The sequence below is a fragment of the Aedes albopictus genome, chromosome 3, assembly GCF_035046485.1.
Source record: "Aedes albopictus strain Foshan chromosome 3, AalbF5, whole genome shotgun sequence".
Taxonomy (NCBI): Eukaryota; Metazoa; Arthropoda; class Insecta; order Diptera; family Culicidae; genus Aedes; species Aedes albopictus.
Window position 1 is genome coordinate 186,891,285 of NC_085138.1, and position 27,403 is coordinate 186,918,687.

General features: G+C 40.9%; 2 protein-coding genes across 6 annotated transcripts in view; one reads left to right on the forward strand and one right to left on the reverse strand.

Moving 5' to 3' along the window:
* Positions 1-27,403, forward strand: part of LOC109429174 (serine proteinase stubble) — a 555,654-nt gene that overhangs the window by 259,557 nt on the left and 268,694 nt on the right. The gene's annotated exons all lie outside the window — the stretch shown is intronic.
* LOC134290489 (uncharacterized) lies at positions 10,493-19,514 on the reverse strand. Its single transcript, XM_062857642.1, has 3 exons — positions 17,642-19,514; positions 10,781-17,575; positions 10,493-10,713 (listed from the first exon to the last, which is right to left on the reverse strand). Exon 2 carries the CDS (start codon positions 17,349-17,351, stop codon positions 10,995-10,997), a length of 6,357 nt encoding a protein of 2,118 aa, XP_062713626.1. The 5' UTR covers positions 17,352-17,575; positions 17,642-19,514; the 3' UTR covers positions 10,493-10,713; positions 10,781-10,994.

Genomic DNA, 27,403 nt, shown 5'->3' on the forward strand with positions numbered 1-27,403 from the left:
ATATTTATGTTCCACAAATTATCGGACCAAAAAGGTCGTTAGACTGAATGAATATGGTAGAATGCATGGTAAGGATTGGTGGTCATTTGATAAATCTATGTGTGTTTTGACAATAGTTTCAATGATTTGAAATATTTATGGATTGAGATAATTTACAACAAATTTGTCGAATCTATGTTTTTGAATTAATAATATTTAACTAACTCTCTACTGCTGAATTTGTTTAAGCAATTAAAACACTTTTTATGAGTGAGAGACTTAAATGAAAGACCGTTATAAGATTCATTAAGCCACGACAGATATTTCGTTCTTAAATATAACTGATTTCTTTAAGTAATTTGAAAAGTTTAGAGAAAAAACTTACTGAAACTTCTTGAGGTTCGAGGGTTTGACTGTTTTGGGGATAACGATTGGTTGCAGTTCAGCTTGGCAATCTCAGATCTATAGAACAATCGTTTAGTATTCGTCCCTATGTTTCGGCAATTGTTGGTGCCTTCTTCAGGGGAAAAACCATGAATATCGTTCACTGTCTGACTGAAACTTTAAGTAATTCCATTTGTTGCCATGGATAATGGATACCGTTGAACTTACACATCCATTCCGATTCTTAACCTTTCAGTACTCGCGCCAATTTTTGTAACGCGAGCAGTCGCGCGTTGTACTTTGTACAACACCCATACATTCTGAAATATCTAAGGATCCTGATTGTTTAGAGGAGAACTGTCTTTTGCAAAGTTGTTGTAAATTTCATGGGCTACTTGATGCTGACAAATTTGATTCGTAATACGTCCACTAGGCGGCGCTAGTGAGCAATATCATGTTATATCTTATATCTCAGGATCCTGATGTCTTAGAAAGATGGTGTCTTCGGCAAAGTTGTTTGGTAGGTAAACGGCTTACAGATTATTGGCCGTTTAATTGGAAATTCTACCACTAGGCGGCGCTAGTGAGCAAATAAACTTTATATCCTATGTATATCGGGAACCTGATAACTTAGAAAGATGGTGTCTTCGACAAAGTTGTTTGGTAGGTCAAGTACTTACGGATGATTCGCAGTTTAATTTGAAATTTCATCACTTGGCGGCGCTAGTGAGCTCGTAAATATTATATATTATGTATCTCTGGACCCTTATTACTTAGAAAGATAGTGTCTTCGGCAAATATGTTTGGTATATCAAGGGCTTATAGATGAGTGACAGTTGCGCTGGTGAGCATGTAAATTTTTAATCTCATGTAGCTCAGGATCCCGATTAAAAAGGCACGGGACACCGTCTTCAGCCAGAGGCTGTACAGACTGAACAGAACTTAACACTAGACCATGGACACGACATACATTACATGCCCCAGTGGATAGCATAATGCGGTTACACGCTTGGTAATGCTAACCGAACGGCCACGAAGCTCCACTTTACTCAGAAAGATAGTGTCTTCGGCAAAGTTGTTTGGTAGATCAAAGACCAAATGGAAGAAAAGTTACCTCTCGTGCCGACCTTCTAAAAGATCGAAAACTTACAGATAGTTGTCCGTTTGAACCGTAATTTCACCACTAGATGACGCTAGTGAGCATAAAAAATGTATATGCAATAGTTCTCAGGATCCTGGTTACTAGAAGAGAGATGGTGGTTTCGGCAAAGTTGTCAAATAGGTTAAGTGCATTTGGTTGATGGGTCGTTGAAATCAATATTTCGCCAGTAAGTGGTGCTAATCAGTATACAAATTTTATATCTTATATATCTCCGAGTCTGATTACCTGGGAAGTTTATATCTTTGGCAAGGTTGGTTGGTAGTTGTAAATTGGCAAAAGCATGAACGTGTTATTATTCATCTAGAAAAAAAAACAACGAGCTGTAAATTTATATACTTCCGAAAGTTTTCAAAATTTGAAAATTACACAACTAGTTGATTATAATTTGTTTAAATTTGCACTTGATTGATTAATTTTACATGAAGTTAAAGCGCTTAGTAAAATATTCAATATCTGAGCGTCGTATTTCAATATACTCTATCTTATGGTTGTCAATATCGCGGGATAAGTACATCCATCCTTTATCCATCAAACAACAATGTCGAAGACATCATCTTTCTAAGTAATCAGGATCTTGAGATATACGAGGTATAAAATGGGAATGCTCACTAGTGCCACCTGTATGTGAAATTGCACGTCATATTTGTCTTCATCTGTTAGTGTTTGATCTACTAAACAACTTTTCAGAAGACACCATCTTTCTAAGTAATCAGGGTCCTGAGACACTTGAGTTATAAAATTTGAATACCCACTAGCGCCACCTAGATGTGGAGTTTCAAATCATACGGCTCTCCATTAGTTAGTGTTCGATCTACTAAACAACTTTGCTGAAGACATCATCTTTCTAAGTAATCAGGGTCCTGAGATGTATGAATTATAAAATTTCAATGCCCACTAGCGCCACCTAGATGTGGAGTTTCAAACCAAAGGTCAGTTAGTGTTTTTTTTGTATTTGTATTATCGAAATTTTTAGCCCTGGGCTAGTTCATCTCGGGACACACGCTTTACTTCCCTTCCGAAGGAAGAACTCACATTTTGTGAGTATGTCGGGAGTGGGATTCGATCCCAGATCCTCGGCGTGATAGTCACGTGTTCTAACCATCCAACCAGGTCCGCTCCACAGTTAGTGTTTAACCAACCAAACAACTTTGCCGAAGTCACCATCTTTCTAAGTACTCAGGATCCTGAGTTATATGGGATATAAAAATTACATGCTCACTAGCGCCGCCTATCGGTTGAAATCTGAATTTCTCAGATCACCTCGCGAAGGCCCTTGATATCCCAAGTAACTATGCCGAAGACACCATATTTCTAGATCATTTAGATTTTGAAATACACTAATTCACATTCAACTGTCTATCTTACCTTAATTATAGTACGTTCTTCATATTGCGATTTTCAATTTTCCGCATTATAAAGAGTTATACTGTTTTCAAAAAAGGTCTTATAATATTCCAAATAAGATTCCTGTAGAATACATTTGGGGTTGACATCGATAGAAAAGATGGTTTCAAAGTAATAGTCGATAATTCTCATGTGTTGTACAAAGTACAACAGCGCGATTAACGGAAGGTTAAAGTAGAAGTACATACTGGAACGCCTTTATCTTAGCAACAAAGCAACCCAAGTAACAAAATTAATTTTATAATGCTTTTGAAGTATTCTTCAACACCTGTTCTTTAAAACCATACATAAACCAAATTGCTCTACAACACGACATCAACTCAACCATAAACCCGCCATAAGATCAAAGAGGCCCATCCTAAGATGCTCTTGGAGAGTTGTTTTTAAATTTCTCTTAAAACTTGTTGTACTTCCCAAGTTGTCCTCAAGGCGAATTGCGCTCTCCTTGTAGAATTCTTCAAGTGCACGATAAAACGATAATAAATTTGTCAGTGTTGTTGCTGATGCAGCTTCTATGTGGACAGAAAAGTTTGGTGAAATAAATTGAAATTGAAAACACAATAAAAATGACACATTATTGTTATCGGGATTAATTTATTACACAAATTGGAAATGTTTCCGGGATGTAGCAAGGATGCCAAATGCCAAGCAAAATTCATCGTATATATGTTGCAAGATACTTCCAAAAATTGCAACGCGCTTCCATTATAACGCACTAATAAAATATTTTATCATATTATTCCTGGTCATGCGAACATTGCTCATGAGTTTTCTCAACATGGCCTCCATTGAAATCTAGGCCGGTGGTCGGTCCATCATCGATGGTTTTAATCAGCATCACCATAAGATCGCCTTAAATTTCTTTCAACTTATGCCAGAGCTAAAAGCATAACTCAAGAATACTAGGATTTATAACGTTCTCAATGCAGCCTGGTTGGCCTCCATCAAGAACGTCTTAAATTTATTTCATCTTATGCAAGGGTAAGAAGTATTACTCAAGAGTACTCAGGTTTATAACGTTCTTGATGTAGGTTTATGCAAACTCCGCCGAGAACGTCATAAATCATGTACGCCAAATTGTAAACAAACAACAAATTATCGCACCGCGGTGGATTTTGTAAACTTCGTGCGATAAATTTAATCATCAGCCCGGTACCGTTGCCAATCAGGCAGACCTTTTCCGGGAACCGGCCTTATTCCTCCGGTCAGCATTTCCAACGGGTAAGTGATTTTGCAGGTCGATTATTTGACTCCCGATTACAAGGGAATCGACGTCCTGGATGACCAAACCAACCTCATTTTGGATGCTGCAACCGGAGGAACTTGGCACTGCACCGCGTCGCGGTTGGGTTTCCGGGTAGGTGTTCCTGATTGGCAGCAATAATGGAACGATGGGAATCAAAATCTGATGCTTGAGTTTTTTCTTGTATTTTTCATGAACTAAACTGTTCTCATGCGAGAACAGTTGCTCTTGATCAAGAACGGACGATTGAAGATAACTACAAGAACCTTATAAAACTGAAAATAAGTTCAACTGTTCTTGTTGTGTTTATGGTTTTATGAACTGAACCTCAAGTATTCTTGGAGGTGTTTTTAAAACCACATATTGATGAAGAATAGTTGTGCTCAGTTAAAACTCCGATAAGATCAACTAGAATATGCAATGTTCCGATAAAACTATCATAAAAACAAATAAAACCAAATAGAATTAGGATTGTTACTTGGGAACTGTAATAGCACCCATTCAGTTTTATCATCTTCAAGCAGAACGCAAAACCAGTTTAAAAATTGAACTCGAAATCATACCTCGACGTTTATCGCAAGTCTTTCCATCTGAATTTTAATAACACCATCATCTGAACGAAAACTGCGCCCGCCGTGTGAATGACTGACTGCTCGATATAAACATGCTACTGCATTTCAGTCACATAAACTCATAAATGCATGGGCGGCGAGCGAGGAGCACAGAAGGCGCAATAAAAAGGCAAAATATTCCTCATATTTTATTCATTTATTCCGCTTTGGGCGCCTCCTTCATCTCGCCCGGACTGCATCAAACGCACGCACCCGATCCAACTCGGTGGTGGTGCGATGCGGTGTGGTAACCAGACCACGACCCAGAGGGCACGATGTGAGATGCATTTCGTTAGCCTCCGGTGGCGCGGTGCCTGGTTGCACCTTGGTGTTTGATGACGACAGGTCCCACCAAGCAGTGAACAACCTTGGGGGCGAGGCGACTCTGTATACAGATGCCATATGGTTCCTTGTGTTTCCGATTCCGATGAAATTAAAAACTGGAAGTTATGGTGCGCGAACGGATTTCATGAAAATAAAGAAATTAACTATTCAAGTGATTCAAGTCATTCGGATGATAACGAGAGAAACTTGTGAGTCTGGAGTATGAGATATTTGAAGAAGTTGTGCAGATTGAGACCTTACTTACCTTACCTTACCTTAGCCTTCCAAAGGCGTTTTTCGAATAGTTTTGGCGTTTGTACGCAAAAGTAGTGGATAGCGGTCCGGTTTCCGACTAACGAAAATATCTTTTTGAATTTGAAGGTTTTTCGGAACAGAAAAAACGGACACATTCAAAAAGCAACAAATGACGGTTAAGGTTGAAGGATTCGTCATTGATATCATCGTAATCATTGAAATTCAAAAAGCAGTTTTCTCGTTCAAAACACAAATGTTTGTTATGAAAATGTATTCACCGCGTTTCAGATGGAAAATGGAATGCAGTGAATACATTTTCATTACGAATATTTGTGTTGTGCACGAGAAAACTGCTTTCGAAATTTCAATGATGACGATAATATCAATGACGAATCCTTCAACCTTAAAAGTTTTAAAAAACTACCACTGGACGAAAAAGCAACAATTTTATTCGATTTCCTGAGGAAGATCCAATAAGGATCGAAACGTTGGAAGAAAAAAACATTTAGTTGTTTTTGACCCCGAAAAGACTGAAACGCCAAAACTATTCGAAAATCTTCAAAACAGTCGTCGTCAATATAGTAAATTCAATACGATGAAATTGTATTTTAAAAGCATTATTTAACACTTCATCAGTCACGCTGTTGTATTTTGTAGAATACATTAAAAAGCTCGTCTGATCTACATAAATCAACGTGGTGCTAGTAGCAGTGGCCAATTTCTGGAAAATTAAGGATTTTTATTCACTCGTGCCTTATTTTGCTCTGATTTATTTTTAGTTTTGATAATGTCTACAAAACGTTCATAAGAAATTATAGCTGAGCTCTTTTGGAAATTACGAACTTTTTTTTAGTTTTTATTATTGTGTATTTTAATTTATTCTAATTCTACACTAAATTACGAACTCTTTTGAGGACTAACGTAGAATTTCCTAGTTCCTGTATGAGTTCTTTTAAAATTATCTTCCAATGCTATTCGCTGGAGGAATTCATCCAGAAATTCTTGAAATAATTTAAAAATATCATCCGGTGATCCTGGAGAAGTACTTGGATACATCCCTGAAAAGATGATTGAACGATTAATAAATTTTCCAAAGGAACACCTGAATGAATTTTTGAAGAGAACCTGAGAGGAATTTCTGAAGGAAACATTTGAGGAACTCCTGGAGCAATCCCTGGAAGAATTCCTGAATAAATCCCTAAAGAAATACCTGGATGAATCCCTGGGCATTTTTTACAGGAATGTCCGGAGGAATACTTGGAAGAATTTGTGAAAGTCTACCTGGAGGATTTTTTGTATAAATTATGCGAGGAATACCTAGAGAAATATCTGAAATCATCTCATGTGGAAATCCTAGATAAATTTCTGCCGGAATCCTTGGAGAAAATTCTGGAGAAATTCCTGGAGGAATTCTGAGAGGACTCCCTAGAAGAGAATTCAGAAAATATCTCTTGAGGATATTTTAGAGTAATTTCAGAAGGAATCCTTAGAGGAATTCATGGAGAAATCTCTGCAGGAATTGCTGGAGGAATCCCTGGAGCAATTTTTGGGAAAATCTTTAGAAAGCATCCTGGAGGGATGCCTGGAGAAACTTCTAAACAAATTCCTGGCGTAGTTCCTGGAAGAATTCTTGGATGAGTCCCAGCAAGGATTCTTTAAGAAATTTCTTGGATAAATTCTTGGAACAATCTCCGGAAAAAAAATCCTGGATTCAGAAATCTCCAGAGGAATTCTGGAAGCAATTGCTAAGGAATTTTTTGAAAAAAAAAATCTCTGGAGAAATTCCAGGAGGAATTCCTGGAAGAACTCTTGGAGAAATTTCTAGAGGATTCCCTGGAAAAATCTCTGGGTATACCTCTGGAGAAATTCGTGGAGAAATCCCTGGAAGAATCCCTGAAGCAATTACTGGACGAATCTCTGCAGGAATTCCTGAAAATGCCTGATAGTATTCCTGGAGAGTTTCCTGGGAGAATCTCTGAAGAAATTCCTAGAGGATCCCCCGAAGAAATTCCTGGAGGAATTGCTGACATAGTTTCTGAAGGACGCCCAGAAGCAATTCCTGAAAGAATTCCTGAAGAAATTTCTGAGGTATTTTCTGAAAGAATTCCTGGAAAAGTTCCTGGAGAAATTCCTGGATAAAATCCTGGAGGAATTTTTAGAGGTATTCCAGTGGAAATTGTTGGAGGAACCTCTAGAGGAATTCTTGAAAGAATTACTGGATGAATTTCTAGAGGAATCTCCAGAGGAATCCTGGGAGATTTCTATTGCTATTTCTGTTATTTTTCTATTTCTGAAAAAAATCCTTTGCGAAATTCCTGGAGGAATTTCAATCGGAATTTCTGGAGGAATTCCTGAAAGAATCCCTGGGGGAATCCTTGAAGAAATTTGTGGAGAAATTTCTGGATAAAATCCTGGAGGAATGCCTGGAGGAACTCGTAGATTCGGACTCGCAGGAGGAAGCCATGATGAAATTCCTGGAGCAATTTCTTGAGGAATACTTGAAATAATTTCTGAATACATTTCTAGAAGCATCTCTGGAGGAGTTCTGGGAGATTTCTAATATTTTTCTATTTCTGGAAAAATCCCTTAGGAAAATACTGGAGGAATTCCTAGTGGAATTTCTGGAGGAATTCCTGGAGAAATTGAAGATATTTCTGAAGAAATCGCTGAGGGAATCTTCCTAGATTTTTTTTTTTGAAGAAATCCCTGGTGAAATCACTAGTGGAATCCCTGAAAAATCGTTAAATGTATTCCTGGACAATTTCCTGGAAGAATTTCTGACGAAAACCCTCAGATGATTTGCTGGAAGAATTCTTAGAGAAACTTCTGGAGGAATCCCTGGGAAAATCCCTGGAGAAATTCGAGGAGATATCCCTGGAAAAAATTCTGAAGCAATTCATGAAGGAATCTCAGGAGAAATTCCTCGAGAAATGCCTGAAGGAATCTCTGAAAAATTCCTGAAAATATTACTGGATAATTTTCTGGAAGAATTTCTGAAAAAAATCCTCAGAAGATTTTCTAGATAATTTTGTGGAGGAATTTTAAGAGAAATTTTTGGTGGAATTCCTGCAGAATTATTCGAAGGAATTTCTGAAGGAATCCCAGGGAGAATCCTTGGAGAAATTTGTGGAGAAATCCCTGAAGAAGTTCCTTGAAGAATCTTTAGCAGTATTCCTAGAGGATTTCTCTTATTCTTCTTCTTATTTCTGTCTCTACGTCCCCACTGGGACTTGTCCTGCCTCGTTTTACCTTAGTGTTGTTTGAGCATTTCCACAGTTATTAATTGCCTTGGAGGAATGCCTACATGAATTACTAGAAGGACCCCAGGAAGGATTCCTGAAATAATCCCAGAAAAAACTCCTGAAGGAGCCCCTAAAGCAATTCCTGGAGGAATCTCTGCAAGAATTCAAGGAGGAATCCCTGGAAGAATGCATGGAAAATTCCCTGGAAGAATGCCTAGGAGAAATCCTGGAGGATTTTTGGAGGAATCCCCGAAGTAATTCCTGGAGAGATTCCTGTAGGAGTCTTTGGAAAATATCCCTTGAAGATTACTGGATAAATTTCTGTAGGAATTCCAAGTGGAATTCTTGGAAGAATGCCGGAAGCAATTTCTGGACGAATCTTTGGAGGAATGCCTGGAGGAAGTCCTGAAGGAATACATTGAGGAAACCCTGGAAGATTTCTCGTACGTATCAGTGTTGCATTATTCTCGTACATGCTGCATTCTTCTCGTTTCAACTGTTTACATTCGCCATCGTACCAGTCGTTTCTTTGATTCGGAGTCGCGAAGCCTAGTGCTGTAGCCGAGGCACTACCTATGGCGGATCGGATGTCCCTCCAGCCGTCTTCTAGTGTAGCTGCGCCAAGCTGCTCTTCCGTTGGTAGTGCCACTGTTAGCTGCTGCGCGTAGTCTTGAGCCACTTCTACGTTACGCAGTTGCTCGATGTTCGACTTCGACGCGAGGTAATAACCGTCGAAAGTTTTGAACGCATGCATACAGCGACTAGGTAGTGATCCAAATTTACATTCGAACTGCGGTATGTGCGGACATTGGTTATATCCGAGAAGAATTTATCGTTTGATTACAACGTCTTCGATTTGGTTTTCTGTGTGATGGTCGTGTGATCTCCAGGTGGCTTTGTGGATATCTTTGCGGGGGAAGAAAGTGCTTCGGACTACCACACCACGGGAGGCTGCAAAGTTTACGCATTGCTGGCCGTTACCATTCGATACGGCGTGCAGGCTGTTTCATCCGATTACCGGTTGATGTACATTTCCTTCCTTCATACCTGCGCGTTCATGACGCGGACAATGATTTTCACGCCACGCGGCGAGCAACCATCGTATGTTTGCTCTAACTGCGCTTTATAACGATTCTTTATCGTCATCGGGTCTGTCTTCGTGTAGGCAGTGCACGTTGATGATGCTGTAGTTGAAGAACTCGTCGTATGGGTCTTTGACTTTGATTGTATCGAGTCGTATTTTCTCCTATGTCATTCGCAATGGAGATTTTTACGGGTGGCTTATTGAACCTACGCCAATACTCCTGTCTTGCCGGAGGGCCATCGTGCCAGTTCTGTTTAGCGTCCCAACCAACATTGGGACGACCACGCTGATGAGGCTACCACCTTGGATCTAACTGGGCGTGATGCAGCATGTCTTACTTGCTGGATGCCTGAACAGACGCTGTTTGAGCCGCACCTTCATGGTGAACAGACGCTCCTACCTCCTCAATCTAGCTGAAATCAGAAGGACAACAGTGCCCAGGCTGCACTACCAGTTAAGCACATAATTCTTAGCTGGAGGTCTTTGTCATCGTTTGACCCCGTGGAAGCATGAAGGAGGAACTTGTGAGGACCAGAGATATGTTGGACGTTCTCCTTATCGACTTATCAAACGTTCTGCAGCAATTCTCCTCTAAACACAATTTCCATATTAATTTATAACAAAAAAGCTAAGTTTTTCTTCCACAAAAGATATACAGATATGTATTAGCTCTGTTATCCGACTGTTGCGTAAAAACCGGCGGCAGCTAGGTCCAAATTCGATGAATTTATTCAATTGTTGAAGTAAATTATGAAATTCCTACAATAGGCAATTTTTACTAATGACAAATATAAATTTAGACGCAAAAAACTTACTTTTAGTGATCTAGCTGCAATCTACTTTCAAACAATTATGCTCCGTCTCGATTGATCTGGGAACCCCTGGATCTATATTGGCATTGGAGTATTTCTATGTATGCTAATTATGGTCTTTCTCATGAACTGTATTCTTACCTCGGATTTGGCTAATGCTGCTTTGCATCCGAGGCTTGTTAGGGTATCAAGCTACCTTCTGCTCCTGTGCACCTAGTAGTTTAGTAATGATTTCAATTTTGTGACTAGATTATGTTCACCAGATCTCATTCGAACTCACCTTATTTTTCTATGCGCTAAAGTACAAATTGGAGTTATTTGAATTCACTGGTAATCATACGACTAAGGGCAATTCAATTTGGGTTAATTCACTTTCTTAGGGCTAGATGGTATAGTGTTAGGTACTAGTTAATAGTTAGCAGTTTGTTTTAGCAGCTTAATTCGCTAAGGAAGTCTTCAATTTCTGCAACTCATCATTTCGTCAGTGTTGATATTTACTTTCGGCTCGTTTCTTTAATCCCCCTGCTGGGGCCGGGTGTGGCACACACTGGTGTATGCCTAAGTGGGGGCACCGATGTATTGCATCTCGATGAGGCGCAGGTAACACTCCCCCCCGGAATGCGCGGAGGATCCTCGGATGAAGCATTGGTCTGTACGCCTACATCGAGTACTGCAAGTGATACAGCCGAACGTTCGTAGATTCCTCCGGATGACGTTTGGACGGTGGCATGTCTAACTTGGCCGTCTGGAGCTGTATGTGTAGCGATGACTCTACCCTTAGGCCAACAGTTACGCGAAAACTTAGGGTCGACTATCATGACAATATCTCCAACGGTAATTTGCTTTACAGGAGAAAACCATTTCGTTCTTCTGGTGATGTTAGGCAAATAATCTCTTATCCATTGCCTCCAAAACTTGTCTGCTATTTTCTGGGATTGTTTGTAACAGTTTTTTAGTAGTATTGGGTTGTCGTCGAAAGGGACCCAAGACCTTAGCCCGTTCGATGATCCCAAGAGGAAGTGGTTGGGAGTAAGTACCGGTGAATCATCGTGGTCCATTGGTATGTCTGTCAATGGTCGAGAATTTACGATGTTCTCGATTTCTACAATCGCGTTTTGCAGCACCTCATCGGTAGGTAGTCTACAAGGTTGAAGCACAGCCAGATTCTGCTTAACGGAACGGATAAGGCGCTCCCACGCTCCTCCCATATGCGGGGATAGTGGCGGGATAAAGGTCCACTGTGTACGAGTTGACGTAAACTCTTTTGCAAGCATTTCATGGTCAAGCAGCTCTAAGGCTGCTTTAAGTTCTTTACTGGCAGCCTTGAAATTTGTACCCCGATCACTGTAGATTACAGCTGGCACTCCTCTTCTAGCCATGATGCTCCTTATTGCCATGACGCATGAGTCGGTTGTCAATGTGTGCGCGATCTGTAAGTGAATTGCGCGAGTAGTCAGGCATGTGGCGAGAACACCCCAGCGTTTCTCAATGCGGCGTCCCACTGAAACCGACATCGGGCCAAAGTAGTCGACCCCCATGTAGGTGAACGGACGACTAAAGGCTGCTACACGGGATATGGGAAGGTCCGCCATCATCGGTGGTTTAGGTTTGGCTAGCAGAATTTTGCAGTATTGACAGTCCTGTCGGATCTTGTGGTAGGTTACCTTTAGCCGAGGAATGCGGTATCGCTGTAGGATTTCGTTGATGATAGTGGCGTGGTTCTGGTGGTTGAATCGCTCATGAGTGTCTAGAATCAGCAGTCTTGTCACGTGGTGGCAACGAGGTAGAATGATAGGCTCAGCTGCATCTCGATCGATGAATTCGCACGCTCTGGTTCTACCATGTACTCGAACTACTTCGTTTTCATCGATGAAGGCACTACGAAAAAGCGGGTTACTTCTATTGATTCGTCTTAGTTCTCGATCGTCGTTACGTTTAACGGACAGTCTGGTGATTTCTTCCGCATATTCATCGGTTTGTGCCAGTCGGAACAAATAGTTCTCTGCCTTTGTCAATTCTTGACGGGATAATGCTCCTTCGGCGCGTTCTTCCTTTTTCGTGCTCCGTCGAAGGTTATCGAAATAGCGAAATACGTATGCTGTTGTTCGAAGTAGTGGTGTCCACTTGGAGTAGTTTTGCGGAATGATTACTGGCTCCTTGGATTTTTCGTGCATTAGCAGATGGGGCCGAAGCTCTTCATTTGTAACGTTTTGAAAGCTCGGAGATATGGGCCAGTCGTGTTTGCCCGACCAGAGAAAGTCCGGTCCTCGGAACCAGCGGCTGTCGGCGGAGAGATCAGGTGCCCGTGCCCATTTTGTTCCCTCATCGGCCACGTTCTGCTTCGTGGGAATCCATCGCCATTCAGTAACATCTGTTGAGTCGAGCACTTCACTGACCCGAAAGGCCACAAACTGGCTGTATCGGCGGTGGTCTGATCTTAGCCAACAAAGTACGTCCTTCGAATCCGTCCAGAAGTATCGCTTACTGATTTTGGTAGATAGGGATGCCAAGATCGTCTTCGCCAAACGAGCGCCAAGAAGGGCCGCTTGTAGTTCAGACCGTGGAATGGATAAGAACTTCAGTGGAGCCACTCTGGTTTTTGCTCCCACCAGTGCACATTCGATCACCTCTTTCTCCTCGTACCGAAGATAAACTACCGCTGCGAATCCGCTCTCGCTGGCATCCACGAACGTGTGCATCTCCGCATAAGCTTCCACCGACGTTAATGAGCGGTAGCATCGAGGAATTTCGACTACTCCCATGCTTGGAAACAATGCTAACCATGTAAGCCACTTGTGAAACTGAACATCTTCGATGGGATCATCCCAGCCAACTGGCGTCCGCCAGATCTCTTGCAGAAGCACCTTGAGGAACATCAAAAGGTGCGCGATGAATCCTAGAGGATCGAAGACCATCATGAGTGTCCGTAGTACCTCACGTTTTGTTGGACGTCGCTTGCCGGAGAGAAGTTCCTCGTCAAATCGGGAGGAAATTTTGTAGGTGAAGCGATCGGATGTCGTGTTCCACCACATTCCAAGCACCTTTTCCGTTGTGGATTCTTCACCAATGTTCAAATTTTTCTCCTCTGCCTTATCCTCGTTCAGCGTAGCCTGAACCGTAGCGGAGTTTGAGATCCAGTTACGCATTTGGAATCCGCCATGCATGTGAATGTTCTTCACCTCTTGTGCTAGTTCTACTGCTTCCTCTTCTGTTTCTGTGCTCACGAGCATGTCGTCCACGTAGTGCCCTTTGATAATGGCATCGGCTGCTTTGGGGCTGTCCTGTTCAAAACGCTTTGCATTGCTGTTTTTGACGTGTTGGGCTGTGCTTGGGGAACAGCAAGCTCCGAAGGTCATCACTTGTACAACGTAGGTACTGGGTTCAGTTTCGCTATTATTCTGCCAAAGGAACCGCTGGCAGTGCTGATCTTCGTTCCGCATTTGTACCTGGTGGAACATCTCCTTAATGTCACCGCAAACCGCTACCCGAAACTCACGAAAACGTATCAGTATGGATAGCAGTGATGACAGCTGATCGGGTCCTTTCAACAGAACCGAATTCAAGGAAACGCCGTGAGCCGTTGCTGCTGCATCCCACACTAGGCGTATCTTTCCCGGCTTATTCGGGTTTGCTACCACGAAAATGGGAAGGTACCAAATTCGTTCGTGTTGTTCCCGAAGCTCCGCTGGCGTTAGTTTCCGTATGTAGCCTTTGTTGGTGTGTTCCTCGATTTTCTGTTTGAGTGCTTCAGCAAGCGTTGGATCCTTTTTCATTCGATTTTCGAGACATTCCCATCTCCTCAAAGCCATCGTCTTACTATCCGGAAGTCGGACATGGTCGTATTTCCAGAGTAGACCAGACTCGTATCGGTTGTTCATCGGACGAGTGAGTGTTTCTAGTAGTGTTTGCGCGCGTTGATCCTCATGAGACAGTAGAATCTTATTTGGCTCGACGATTCCCATACTATCTAACGTAAAGTAGGACTTCATCGCTTTGTGTAGATTTTCGTCAAACTCTCGATTGCACTCACATTTCTGGACACTGTGGTAGTTCATAAACCCAACACTATCCGCTTTTCCTCCACAGTTGCCGTAGATCATCCATCCCAAACGGGTCTTGACTGCAATCGGTTCGTTCCATTTTCCTTCTCGGCTCTTGACGGTTTGCCCAAGACTAGCGTAGTCTAGACCAATCAACAGTCGTGGGCTGACATTGTGGTATTCCTCAAGTGGCAAGCCAGTTAGATACGGAAACTTTCTCTGAAGATCAGGGAGCGGCAAGCTCTGTGGGCGAATCTGAAGGGATGATAGCGTGTTTATTTCCGAGAGATCGAACTTTGTTGGGGAGTTGACTCCAGAGATCTGTACATTCACTTGCTTGGATTCATTTTCGACCTTACGGGTACCTCCAGTCCACTTCAGACACAGTGATTTTCTTGGCCCATCGATTCCGAGCTCATCGGCGAGACTTTGTTCAAGAAGAGTGAGCTCAGAGCCATCATCGATAAAGGCGTATGTGCGAACTATTTTCTTTGGGCCATACAGCACGACCGGAACTATGCGGAACAAAACAGTGGCTTGTCCTTGGTGAACATTGCAGCTAGGTTCCGATTGGGTTTGTTCCAACGCTGAAGCTGTAAGGATTGGAGCCGAAGTTGCGGGGTTTTGGATTCCCGGTTTGTGGAGTAACGGATGATGTAACAACGTGCATCCATTCTTATCACATTTACGTTGTTGTTTGCATGACCCGTTGTGTTTTCGCAGACACTTTCTGCAGAGTCTGCACTCTTTCACTACTGCCCATTTCGAGTCATAGCCTAGCTCTTCAAACCTACTACACTTTGCTATAGCTGTGCAGTCTCCCTTACACACTAGACACTGTTCCTTGGCAGGGTCTTTCGGCGAAATCGGGTTTCCGGGTAGTTCCATCGGTTTCTCGTTGTTCGATTCAGATTCGGAATGGAAGTTCAGAAACCCGTCTTTTTTGATACCTCGGCTTCGCTGATCCGAAACTGACGTGGCTATCACCGTGCTTGCGTCCTCCGCTATGGTGTATAGCCAAGCACTGAAGTCCCCCAGGTTGGGATCGGCATAATTTCTAGCAAACCTCGCCCAGTCCAGCTTAAGCGACGAAGGTAGACGTTCCACTAACTCGTAGCGCAGGGATGAATTGAAGATATAGTCGTCAACTTCACAGGCTCGGATTGTTGCGACCATATTCTTCACCGTCAATGCGAAATTAACTAACGTTTCAAGCTTTTCCGTGTTCGGTGGGGGCAAGTGTCTGATCTTCCTAATGATTGATTGAATAATTGCCTCTGGACGCCCGTACAACATCCTCAAGGTGGACAAAATGTCGGCTACGTTGGACGGATGCAGCAACTCACACTTAACCGCTTCCAGTGCTTTACCTTTAAGACATTTTCGCAAGCGTAACATATTCTCCTCGTTCGTAAAGCCACACATCTGGGTAGACGAATTGAACATAGCAAAGAATAATGGCCAATCCTCTAACGCTCCGTCGAAATCTGGTAGATCCCTAGAAACCGCCTGGCGGGCTGCAATTTGGCTTCGATTTAGAATACAAATGGTCTCGTCCTGGAGTGCTGGCGCGTAGTGTTCGGGCTGGGTTGACCGTATCGGTGTTGATCCTTGTCCTGGAGCGAATTCGTTGAGAGTCCCGCGGTTCAGAGTAGGCAAGAATGTTGTCCTGTTAAGGTCATGCGGACGTAGTCCACTCCGTTGGGGTTCTCTAGGATGTTGACCAATATAAGTTCCTGGTAACGTAGAAGATCCCGCCCTCCGGTCCGGGAAGCAGGTTGACTGCACCAGGTTACGTTCGAATTGATAGCGTTCATTCTGCGTTCGTGAATCTTGGAGCTGTCGTTGTGCGCTATCCGAATAGCGTACCTTTTGTGCAGGACGATTGCGAATACTGTGCTGTAGGGGAGCGGAAGACTGGCATTGATACATTGGTTGCAGGTGTAGACCATCTGAAGAATTTCGACCGTGTTGGTTGGTTTGGAGAAGTACTGAATTAGAGTTTCGCTGCACGTGTAGAGCTTGGTGCTCCTCGAGCTGGCCCGAACGGTTCGGAGTTTGCTCGTTTGCCGCTTCAGCTGCTAATCCCGAATCTTCAGCTTCACCATGGCGTTCCGTTTCGGCTAGCCACTCTTCGATTTTTGACAGCTTATTCTCCTCGGTGTCCTCAGTAACAGACGACGTTTCGCTACCGTATTCCTGCAGAAGCTTATACTTCCGCTCAAGGAAGCGCTTCTCCAACTCGAACTCATCTTGTAGCTTCTGCATCTCGAGCTCCTTTAGTCTTCTTGCTTCGCTTCGGGAACTAGCTTTGCTCTTCGATCGGATCGACGGGTTGTTAGATGCCTTTTGCCCCTGCTGCTCAGCTGGACGGACGGTGTTCGTGGGTGGAACAATGAACGACGATGCTTTGCAGATTGGGCACACCCAGCTAACGTTGGCGATTTCTCCCGTGACATGGACGCACGCGAAATGAAACCAACGATCGCACCCGTCGCATTGCACCATATCTTCGTTATCCCGCCTTCCGCATAGCTGACACCGGTGGTCCAAGTTCCGATGAACTTCGCGTAACGGATTTCTTCTGACATTGCTTAGTATACCGGCACAAACTTGACCAACGTTAACAAGATTTTGAACGGGTATCCCAGATTCTTGAGACGGATTGGTATTGGAGTCGTCGACATTTACCTGGTTTCCGGAACTACCTGCATTGGTTGCCGCATTTCCTGCGATCTTAGTTTCGCCAACGGGTTCGGGGATTGATGCTCCCACTCCTCTAGTTTTGGAATCGGTCGACCTTCTCGACATTATAAAAGAATTTTAAAAATTGTTGCGTAAAAACCGGCGGCAGCTAGGTCCAAATTCGATGAATTTATTCAATTGTTGAAGTAAATTATAAAATTCCTACAATAGGCAATTTTTACTAATGACAAATATAAATTTAGACGCAAAAAACTTACTTTTAGTGATCTAGCTGCAATCTACTTTCAAACAATTATGCTCCGTCTCGATTGATCTGGGAACCCCTGGATCTATATTGGCATTGGAGTATTTCTATGTATGCTAATTATGGTCTTTCTCATGAACTGTATTCTTACCTCGGATTTGGCTAATGCTGCTTTGCATCCGAGGCTTGTTAGGGTATCAAGCTACCTTCTGCTCCTGTGCACCTAGTAGTTTAGTAATGATTTCAATTTTGTGACTAGATTATGTTCACCAGATCTCATTCGAACTCACCTTATTTTTCTATGCGCTAAAGTACAAATTGGAGTTATTTGAATTCACTGGTAATCATACGACTAAGGGCAATTCAATTTGGGTTAATTCACTTTCTTAGGGCTAGATGGTATAGTGTTAGGTACTAGTTAATAGTTAGCAGTTTGTTTTAGCAGCTTAATTCGCTAAGGAAGTCTTCAATTTCTGCAACTCATCATTTCGTCAGTGTTGATATTTACTTTCGGCTCGTTTCTTTAATCCCCCTGCTGGGGCCGGGTGTGGCACACACTGGTGTATGCCTAAGTGGGGGCACCGATGTATTGCATCTCGATGAGGCGCAGGTAACACCGACTTTACCCACAAGCCACAAGTTTTTGAAGATGCTATCTGGTGACTCACTCACCGAAAACCAATAAAAAACTAAAGCACTTTTCACCTTTCCCTCCATTGAAGCTGGCATGATCGATGATGACACTAGACTGTCAAGACACTTGTGTTCGCCACAAAACACAGTGAACAAGTTAATAACCAATCTCCGACGGAGCCAGTGCCAGTGTGCAAAGCTAGTTGAAATAATTCAGCTCGGTTTCCACTGGCTTCGATTGCCCTTCCACACATCGAGAGAGAGCCGGTTAGCTAGCACAGAGCCAAGAGGACCACTTCCCAGTCGTTCATCCGTGGAGAGACCTCTTATCAAGTACACAATCGAACAATGATCCTCAAGATTGCTCTTCACAGTCGTCGAGACGATGATCGTTGAATCAATGATCCCGGCCGTAGAAGCGCCTCCACCTACCGCCGACCGTCCCACCAACATGCGAGCAAGGTGCACCGATAATTTAAAAATTCTCATAAACATCGTGATTTTGTGCTGCAACTGCTCTCGAGGCACGATTGCCCCTCCGATTGCCCGCCATACAATCTCGTCGAATGCCCATTGGTAATTAAATTAACTTGTTTTAACCATCGACAGCTAGTTGAAGTGAAACCCACAGCCCATCATTTTTTATCTACTCAATAGGAAACTTGCTCCCTCCTGTTGTTGTCGCCATTCAGCAGCAGCAGCGACCCCGGCTAATCGATTCAGAGATGGCAAAGTCTTTCACATTCCGACCACTTGCTATTTTTATGCGCTCATCTCTCTGTGCGCGCGCAGTCAGGATTTTCCATTTCAACGACCGGCCGACGACGCGACGACAGGGAAACAAAGTCATGGGAAAGCAACGCCCCATGCGAATTTCCAGCAGCTCGTCCTGGGTATCGTCTAAGTATCGGCCTCCGATACGCCCAGCTCATAATAATCAATTCCTACGCAGGTAGCATTTGCCGCGATAAATTACACTTACGCTTAGATGCAACCGCATTCCTGCGTGCATTCGATAATGGGGATAGGCTGCTACTACCAGGTGTCATCCCCGTTTGCCCATTTATTTACAACCAATCGCCATCCGAATGCCATCGATATTTTATTCACTTAATCGATCGACACGGCCTTAGATGTTCGTTCTGGTTCTGGACGTGTAATCTCTCTGACTATAGGCGATTCAAAACTTGTGCTCTGTCGAACTGACGATTGTTCAGTGAAGTGCAGTGGTTCCCAATTTGTATAATCACTTTGAGAATCCATCATTATATGTATAAATTCCCAATTCAGGAAGTCAAAACTTTCAACATCCATGTATCCAAACCAAATCAAAAGTTTATCCAAAGCCACACTAAAACCAAATTTCAAGAAGCTAGTAATACAAAACTGAACTACATACCGTCGTGCGGGGCTTCTTTATACACTTTTTCATGGTTTTTCAACTTCATGACATTATAACTCCCAGACTAGTGAATGAATTTCCGCAATTTTTATACACAATAATTAAGAGTATGTATGTAGGATGTATGCAAAATTTGAGCTAAATCCATCAATAAACAAAAAAGTTGTTCATACACCAATCGGACACATCTCATATAGAACCGGATGGGGGCTACTTTGGACATTTTTATCTATAACAAAACTGCATTTCAAATTCCAGGGTTATTTGGAAAACAACATTGTACCAGTACTGTAGTATACTGTATCATACATAATTTCAATAAAAATATGCGTTTTAAGATGGTTCTGTGCTACCTTTGGTATTATGAGCAGCGTGATATTGCTATATAGATTGCCTGAAAAAAAGGAACCATCAATCCTTTATTTGGGCGAAACGGTCATTTATAACGTATAACGATACAAATATTCGATTGTATATGCTACGTTGATACATTTTGAATGAATTGATCAACCCTTTGAAATTTATGAACTGTAGAAACAATGCCTACAGACCAAATGTTCTGATACGTTATGTATATTATATTGGTTTATTCGATGTTTTTTCGCGTCCTGACAAGCAATAAACGGTCTGTTTGAAAAATAATTTTAACCAAATGAAGGGAAAACTATTGCTTTATAATAGTTCCTAAGACATCAAACAGATTTGAACCATATTTTGAATTCAAAAAATCCATATTCAAAAGTGTCCAAAGTAGCCCCGCATTTCAAAAGTAGCCCCGCACGACGGTACATCTAATCTTCACTATTTTGAATAAAACTTGAAAATCAATATGAAAAATCCAAATCCAAATCTCGAGCGGAACTGGTTTGATGGTTAAAGCACGGTGCCCTAGGATCGAACCCCACTCCCAACAAACTCACAAAATATGAACAAGGGAGTAAAGTGTGGGTCCCAAGAAGAAGAAAAAATATTTTTTAAAAATTAAAAAAAAATAAATCCCATCAAAATCTAATCCGAATCCAATCTGACTATTTAAGTTTCACTAACAGCTTTCTTGTGTGTAGAGTGAAACTCATGCTTGCACAGACTCATGCAACTATGTGCTGTCAAGTGGTCAATGTCTATTTGAATAAAGGTCAACGGATCTACAAGCGTAGACTTAACATCTTGAAACCATAAAATGCCCTGAAACATCTTGATACGCCTTTGAAACTTCTGAAAGCCCTATAGAACTCTTCTGAGAGCCTATGCAGCTCACTGGAGCCATCTGAAACGATCTGAAACGCCTTGAAACGCTTTTGAATTCTCTCTTAAACCACTGGTAAATAAACATTGAGAGCCTGTTAAGCCCCTTTTTACCCTTTGTTTCATCGCTGCTACCGATGACGTCGAACATATATGACTCCTCCAGCTCCAACAGGTTAAACCTATCCTGAAACCTTCTGAAACGCTCTGAAATGCCCAAAAACGGCATGAAACGCATTTCAATGCCTTGGAACGCTTCTGAAACCCGCCAAAAAACTCCTTTGGAGCTGGGCTGAGAGCCCTTGCAACCTCCTAAATCTTATCTCAAACATTTTGAAACGCTTGAATATTTCTCTGAAATCCCCCCTAAAACATCCATGATCAGATAATTTTATTGCCCTTTACCGGCTATACCTTTCGGTTGGTATGTTTGAAATAAACAAAAAAAATTCAAACTTTTTTCGAAGATATAGTGTTTGTTAAATTGATAAATTGAAAGCTAAATTTGTGAACAAATTACCACTCCTTTTTGGTGGGGTTCGAACTCACCACTACGTATCGCTAGTTCGGCGCTTTAGCCGACTATGTCACAGAACAAGTTACGATTCTGTAAAATAGGTTAGGGTGGAGCTTCGACTCCAATTTGACTTACTATTTCACAGAATCGTAACTTGTTCTGTGGCTTTGTTGGTGAAAGCGCCGGACTAGCGATATGGAGTCGTAGGTTCAAATCCAACCAAAACAAGTGATATGTTTTTCACAAATTTACCTCTCAATTTGTCAATTGAACACACACTATGTCTTCGGAAAAGTTTGAATATTATTCGTCCACTTCCTTGGTACTGACTTGAGAGGCTGTGGAGCCCCCAAAACTCATCTAAAACCTTCTGACGTACCCTGAAACGTCTTGAAACGAATTGAAATGCTATAAAACCTTTCTGAAGTCTCCCTAAAACTCCAATAAAGCTGACATGATTGCCTGTGCAGCCTATTTGATACCTTTAAAACAGCCTAAAATGCCTTGAAACGCTTTTGAAATCCTCAAAAACTCATGGAACTGATCTGAAAGTCAGGGCAGCTCTATAAAACCCATCCGAATCCTTCTTAAACGCCCTGAAATGCCCTCAAACGATCTTAGCCGTCTTGAAACGCCTCTGACATCCTCTTGTAAGCCTCACGAAACTCGCTAGAGAGCTTCTTCATAACCTTCGGAAATGCTTTGAAACTGACCAGTGAGCCTGTACGTTCAGGCCCCTAAAAATTCTCTGAAACCCTCTGAAACACCCTGAAACGTCTTGAAATGTATTGAAGAGCTTCTGAAACCCCCTAAAACCCTACTGAACTGACTGAAATGACTGTAAAACTTACAGGGGTTGGCCAAAATGTTTGGGATAGGCAACTTTTTTTCTCCCACAAAAAAATTCAACATGCTGTAACTTTTCATAGAGTGCATCAAAAAATCTCAAATTTTGACTGTTTGTCAACCTATTATGTGTGCATCATTGGTACAAATTTGGGCTCGATTGATTAATTTTTTGCGAAGTTAAAACCGTTCGTGTGTTTTACCTATTTTTCGGACAACCATTTTTTGAACTGTCATATCTCGGAAACCAGTGAACCGAATTGAATGATTTTTTTAACGTTTATCAACAATATATTGATACTTAATACGACGTTATAAAATGTAATATTTTCTGACGGCGAATTAAGTTATATCGGGTTGAAATTTTTACCCATATAGAGGAAAATAAGTCAAATTTACAATATCACACAAAAATTATTAAATGTGTTCTTCCTTCAATCTAAATAGGCTCTAATATATCTGATTAGAGATAATTTGAGAACAGAAGTGGAAAATATTTGTATATCAATACTAAAATTTATTGACATTGATGTAAAAAAATTACATTTTTTCGAGAAAAGTCCAAAAAGTGTCAATCCATGATAACTTTTTTCAACGTTTAAAAAGTACCTATGTTTTAATAGTTTGTGAAGCATTTACATATTGTTAGTGTACGTTCAAAATTTCATTCAATTCGGTTCACTGGCTTCCGAGATATGACAGCTCAAAAATGAGTTGTCTAAAAAAAGGTGTTTTACCCGAACGGTTCTAACTTTGCGAAATATTAATCAATCGAGCCCAAATTTGTACCAATGATGCACATATAATAGGTTGACAAACAGTAAAAATTTGAGATTTTTTGATGCGCTCTATGAAAAGTTATAGCATGTTCAACTTTTTTTGTGGGAGAAAAAAAAGTTGCCTATCCCAAACATTTTGGCCATCCCCTGTACGTGAAGCCTCCGCGAAGTTCATCTGAAGGCCGTGAAGCTCTCTTAAAAGCCTCTGAAACTTCCTAAAACTCTCTGAAATGACTTGAAATGCCTTGAAATGTTTATGACCCCCTGCCTGAGACTCCTTTGAAGGTCCTCTCAAATTCCGTATGACCCGCTTTTAATTTTCTAGGCTATAGCCACTCGCCCTATTTAACCCTTAAAAAATGTTTTAGTCAAATAGATTAGGAGAGCTTTTGGAACCATCGTAAAACACAAATAAATGGTATAATATTATGACGGTTCTCGAAACCTCTACAAGACTATTTGATCATTAAGAAGGTCTTTGTAGCTTTGAACTCCATTTAAAAAATTTATTTAAACAGTTACGACTCATTACCTTAATGGAGCTTCCAGTGTTAATACGATCCAAATCCATTTTGAACCATACTTGGGCCATGTTTGGCCCTTTTCGAGCACGAAAGTGATGCTGGAAATGTTGGTGGGTGTCTGTATCCAATTATTGACAATACCTTTTGACAGACCTTTCTAAAATCCTTGGCAAATCGTTGATTTTACCTACATTTTACTTTAGTAAAAAGAATTCAAATTCCAGGCTAGCACTGCTAGGCTCTATTGCCCTATTGGGTTAAATGAATGAATTCATGGGATTCGTGGAATTGAACTAAATAGTTCAACTTGTTTTACATATCCTTTCGTTTAACATCCTTCATCGGATCCTAGGATGTCAAGCCAATCGATTTCATCTCTCCACAACTTGCCAATAAACACGGTTCTTATTGTGTTCCTCCTTTTGTCAAGAGAGTTCCTGCCTAATGACTGACAGCGGTCAGAATATGGGGGGACTTCAGCAGAGCTGGGGCAGGGATGTCAGATGATTTTCTGTATCACTCGTTCAAAAATCTGTATCCCATACACAATTCGGGTGAACAATAGGGTAGGGCGGGGCAAGATGGGTCAACTAAGAATGGATCACCGTAACTTCGTAAGTACAAATCGTACTGGTTTGAATTCCTCCCCAACTCTTTAATACACTAGTTAGCTATGCTAAAAGTCGATAAAAAGTTCAATAAATACAAAATATGATGTTAAACAAGCAGTTTTAAAAAGTGATCGATTTTGTACCGTGAAAAAAGTGCGGGGCAAGATGGGCCACCTTTTAAGTAATTCACATTTTCTCAACGAAAACGTCAAAATATAAGATTTGTTCCGCATTCATATATGCTCCATATCAATACTGAGTAAACAAGAGCTACTAGTAAACATTTTATAAATTTATTTGGAATATAAAAAACTTTACGATTTGAGTGGTCCTAAGGCGACTTGAAAATCGATGTTTTCACTAAAAAAATATCATAATTTTAATGTTATAATTTTGAGCGTTCATTCCGCTTGATTGAAGTAATTTATGAGATAGTCTTGTAATTAAAAATAATTATCTTTTGAATGCTCCAAAAATACGTTCTAAATTGAAGGTGACTCATCTTGCCCCGCGGCTGTTTATATAGAGATTATATGGAATGTATCGCATAAGAAAAACGGCTAAAAACTATTTTATTTTTTATTTACAATGAGAGTGAATAATTTTTCAATCAATGCCCTAAACTTTTGTATATTCATGCTGGTCATCTAACAAAATTATTAACATAATCAAAACATAAGTAATGCGCCTGAAAATGGCACTGACCCATCTTGCCCCGCGACCCATCTTGCCCCGCCCCACCCTATGTACCCTATACAAATTAAAAATCTGTATTTCATATCCCTTTCGTAACGAATGTGTTGTGGAACATTATCAGTTTTCATATTTTTTCATCTGCTTAGACTTTGTTTTAAGTGATGTAAACTGTTTCAATAATTCAGCCATTACTTGTACTTCTATGTGTGCAAAACAAACTTTTGTTTACGTTGCTTGTGAAATTTACCACAACAAAGTAAATAAAAAGTGAGCAAAAACCGTAGAACATGAAAAAGTTTTATTTAGTGCATTTTTTTATTTCCAATTTATTTCGGTAATCAAATCTAGAAATCGAAAGATAAAAAGTAGTTCTTTCAAATGAGAACAAACAATTGATGCTTTTTTGGGAAATTCAAGTAGTCTGGAGAGCAGGGATGCCATATATACAGATTTATCTGTATCATACAGATTTTTGAGCATCCGTACAGATTTTGCTATATATGAAATACAGATTTCTGAGAGGGAGGGGCCATTTTACTTTTGTATGGCATACAGATTTTTCCCCCAAAGTTTGTATGGGATACAGATTTTTGAAAAAAGTGATACAGATTTTTCAAAAAATCATCTGGCATCCATGCTGGAGAGCCAAAGTTGAGCAATTTGTATGGATATTTTACTTTTTTGCGCTCCGTTCCGAAAGGGATATAAATGTAATCTGTATAGATGCTCAAACATCTGAATAATACAGATAAATCTGTATAAATGGCATTCCTGCTCAGGGGGTTTCAAGGATGCTTGAGGGTGTCTTAGGGGCGTCACATTGAGCCCCTGAGGGTTTCAGGGGCACTAGCGGGTTCAAGGGAGGTTCTCAGAAGCGTTTCAGGGGTTTCTCAGAAGGGTTTCAGGTACGGCCATGGTGCTCCCTAAACTCCTTTGAAACGCCCCTTAAACCTCTTGAAACGCCTCTGACAGAGCTTCAATCATTCTAAATCAAATTTTAAACCCTCTTGAAGCCCTCTAAAATCACCTCTGCAGCGCACTTGAAACGCCTTGAAACCATTTTTAGCCCTTTTAAATTGCCCAGGGCCTCCATTCTCCAAAATACTAATGAATATTCCTGGAGCTGGAACCTTCGCCTTCTAGTTTCCCCTAAAGTCCTTACGAAACCTTCTTGGCCTCATCTCAAACCAACAGAACATGAACCTTTTCTCTAGAAATAAGTTCGTTCGTTCAAAATGCTGACTTAATTTATGCACACTCACTAAGGTGGCCCACACTTATATGAAAAACAAAAATTTCGAAAAATACCAAGTCTTACCTCCTAAATCAGTTGTTTTGGACTCCCAGAAGCTACGTTCAAAATTTGAGCAAAATCGGTTGAGCCTAAGGGGGCGCTCAAAACGCTTGAAGTTTGTATGGGAAAACTTGGCCAAATGTATGCAGAAATTTTAAGTTTTCGAATTTTGCCGCTAGGTGGCGCTGTAAGCGTTCAATAATCCAACCCTTTGGTATTATTGTAGGTGTATATGCCAAACAACTTTGTCCAAGACCGCAAGGTAATCCAACGTCTGTAAAAAAAGTTATACCCTAGGAAAAGTGAGGATAAACTTTATTTTTATTTTTCCAATACATGTAAAGGAATAATATCAATAATAAAATCTCAATACTTTGCCTCACTTTGGCTAGGGTATAACTTTTTTCACAGCCGTCGGATCACTTCGCGGTCTTCGACAAAGTTCTCTGGCATATAGTCACCTACAATAATACCAAAGGGTTTGATTATTGAACGCTTACAGCGCCACCTAGCGGCAAAATTCGAAAACTTAAAATTTCTGCATACATTTGGCCAAGTTTTCCCATACAAACTTCAAGCGTTTTGAGCGCCCCCTTAGGCTCAACCGATTTTGCTCAAATTTTGAACGTAGCTTCTGGGAGTCCAAAACAACTGATTTAGGAGGTAAGACTTGGTATTTTTCGAAATTTTTGTTTTTCATATAAGTGTGGGCCACCCTAACACTCACATTTTATGCCATAAAAAGAGGTTCCAGTGTATATAGTATTATATCGTCCCCTTAATGCTAGAACTAGGTAACTCGAAAATCATAGTTTCGAGAAAAACGACTTTGAAAATTTCACAATTTTTCATGCAGTTGTTCCAAAGGTATGGAGCCTTTAAAATAATTATTTTTTAGCATTGATTGCTTACTCAGCTTCTACTCTTTCAGCTACAACGAAAATTTTTGAACTGTTTTGGTTTAAACCTTTGATAAAAATAATAAATGGTTGAAAAATGGTCGAGTTACCTAGTTATAGCACTCAAAATGCAACAAAAAAAAAATGGAGGAGATGTTCTGAGATACCTAGTTTTTACCACTATTGATATCATTCTTTTCAGTTTTCTTGTTGCTGTATGCAAATTTAAAAGAGTTCACATATTGAAAATAACGTGTAATTACTGAATTTGCTAGGATGCCTTCTATATCACCACATGACACCTCAAAATGTTCATAAAATAATCGTCTACGATCAATCACAGTTACAGCTAAATCAATACAAGTAAAATATTTCAAGTTTTTAAGCCTAAAATGAGAAACAGTAGTAGATTTTCAATCTACTAACAAAATAATGGCTAGTAACATTTCCAAATCCAAGCGTCTGAA

Excerpts from the sequence above, each read along its gene's own strand:
- LOC134290489 (XM_062857642.1), bottom strand. The coding sequence starts at position 17,351 with ATGTCGAGAAGGTCGACCGATTCCAAAACTAGAGGAGTGGGAGCATCA.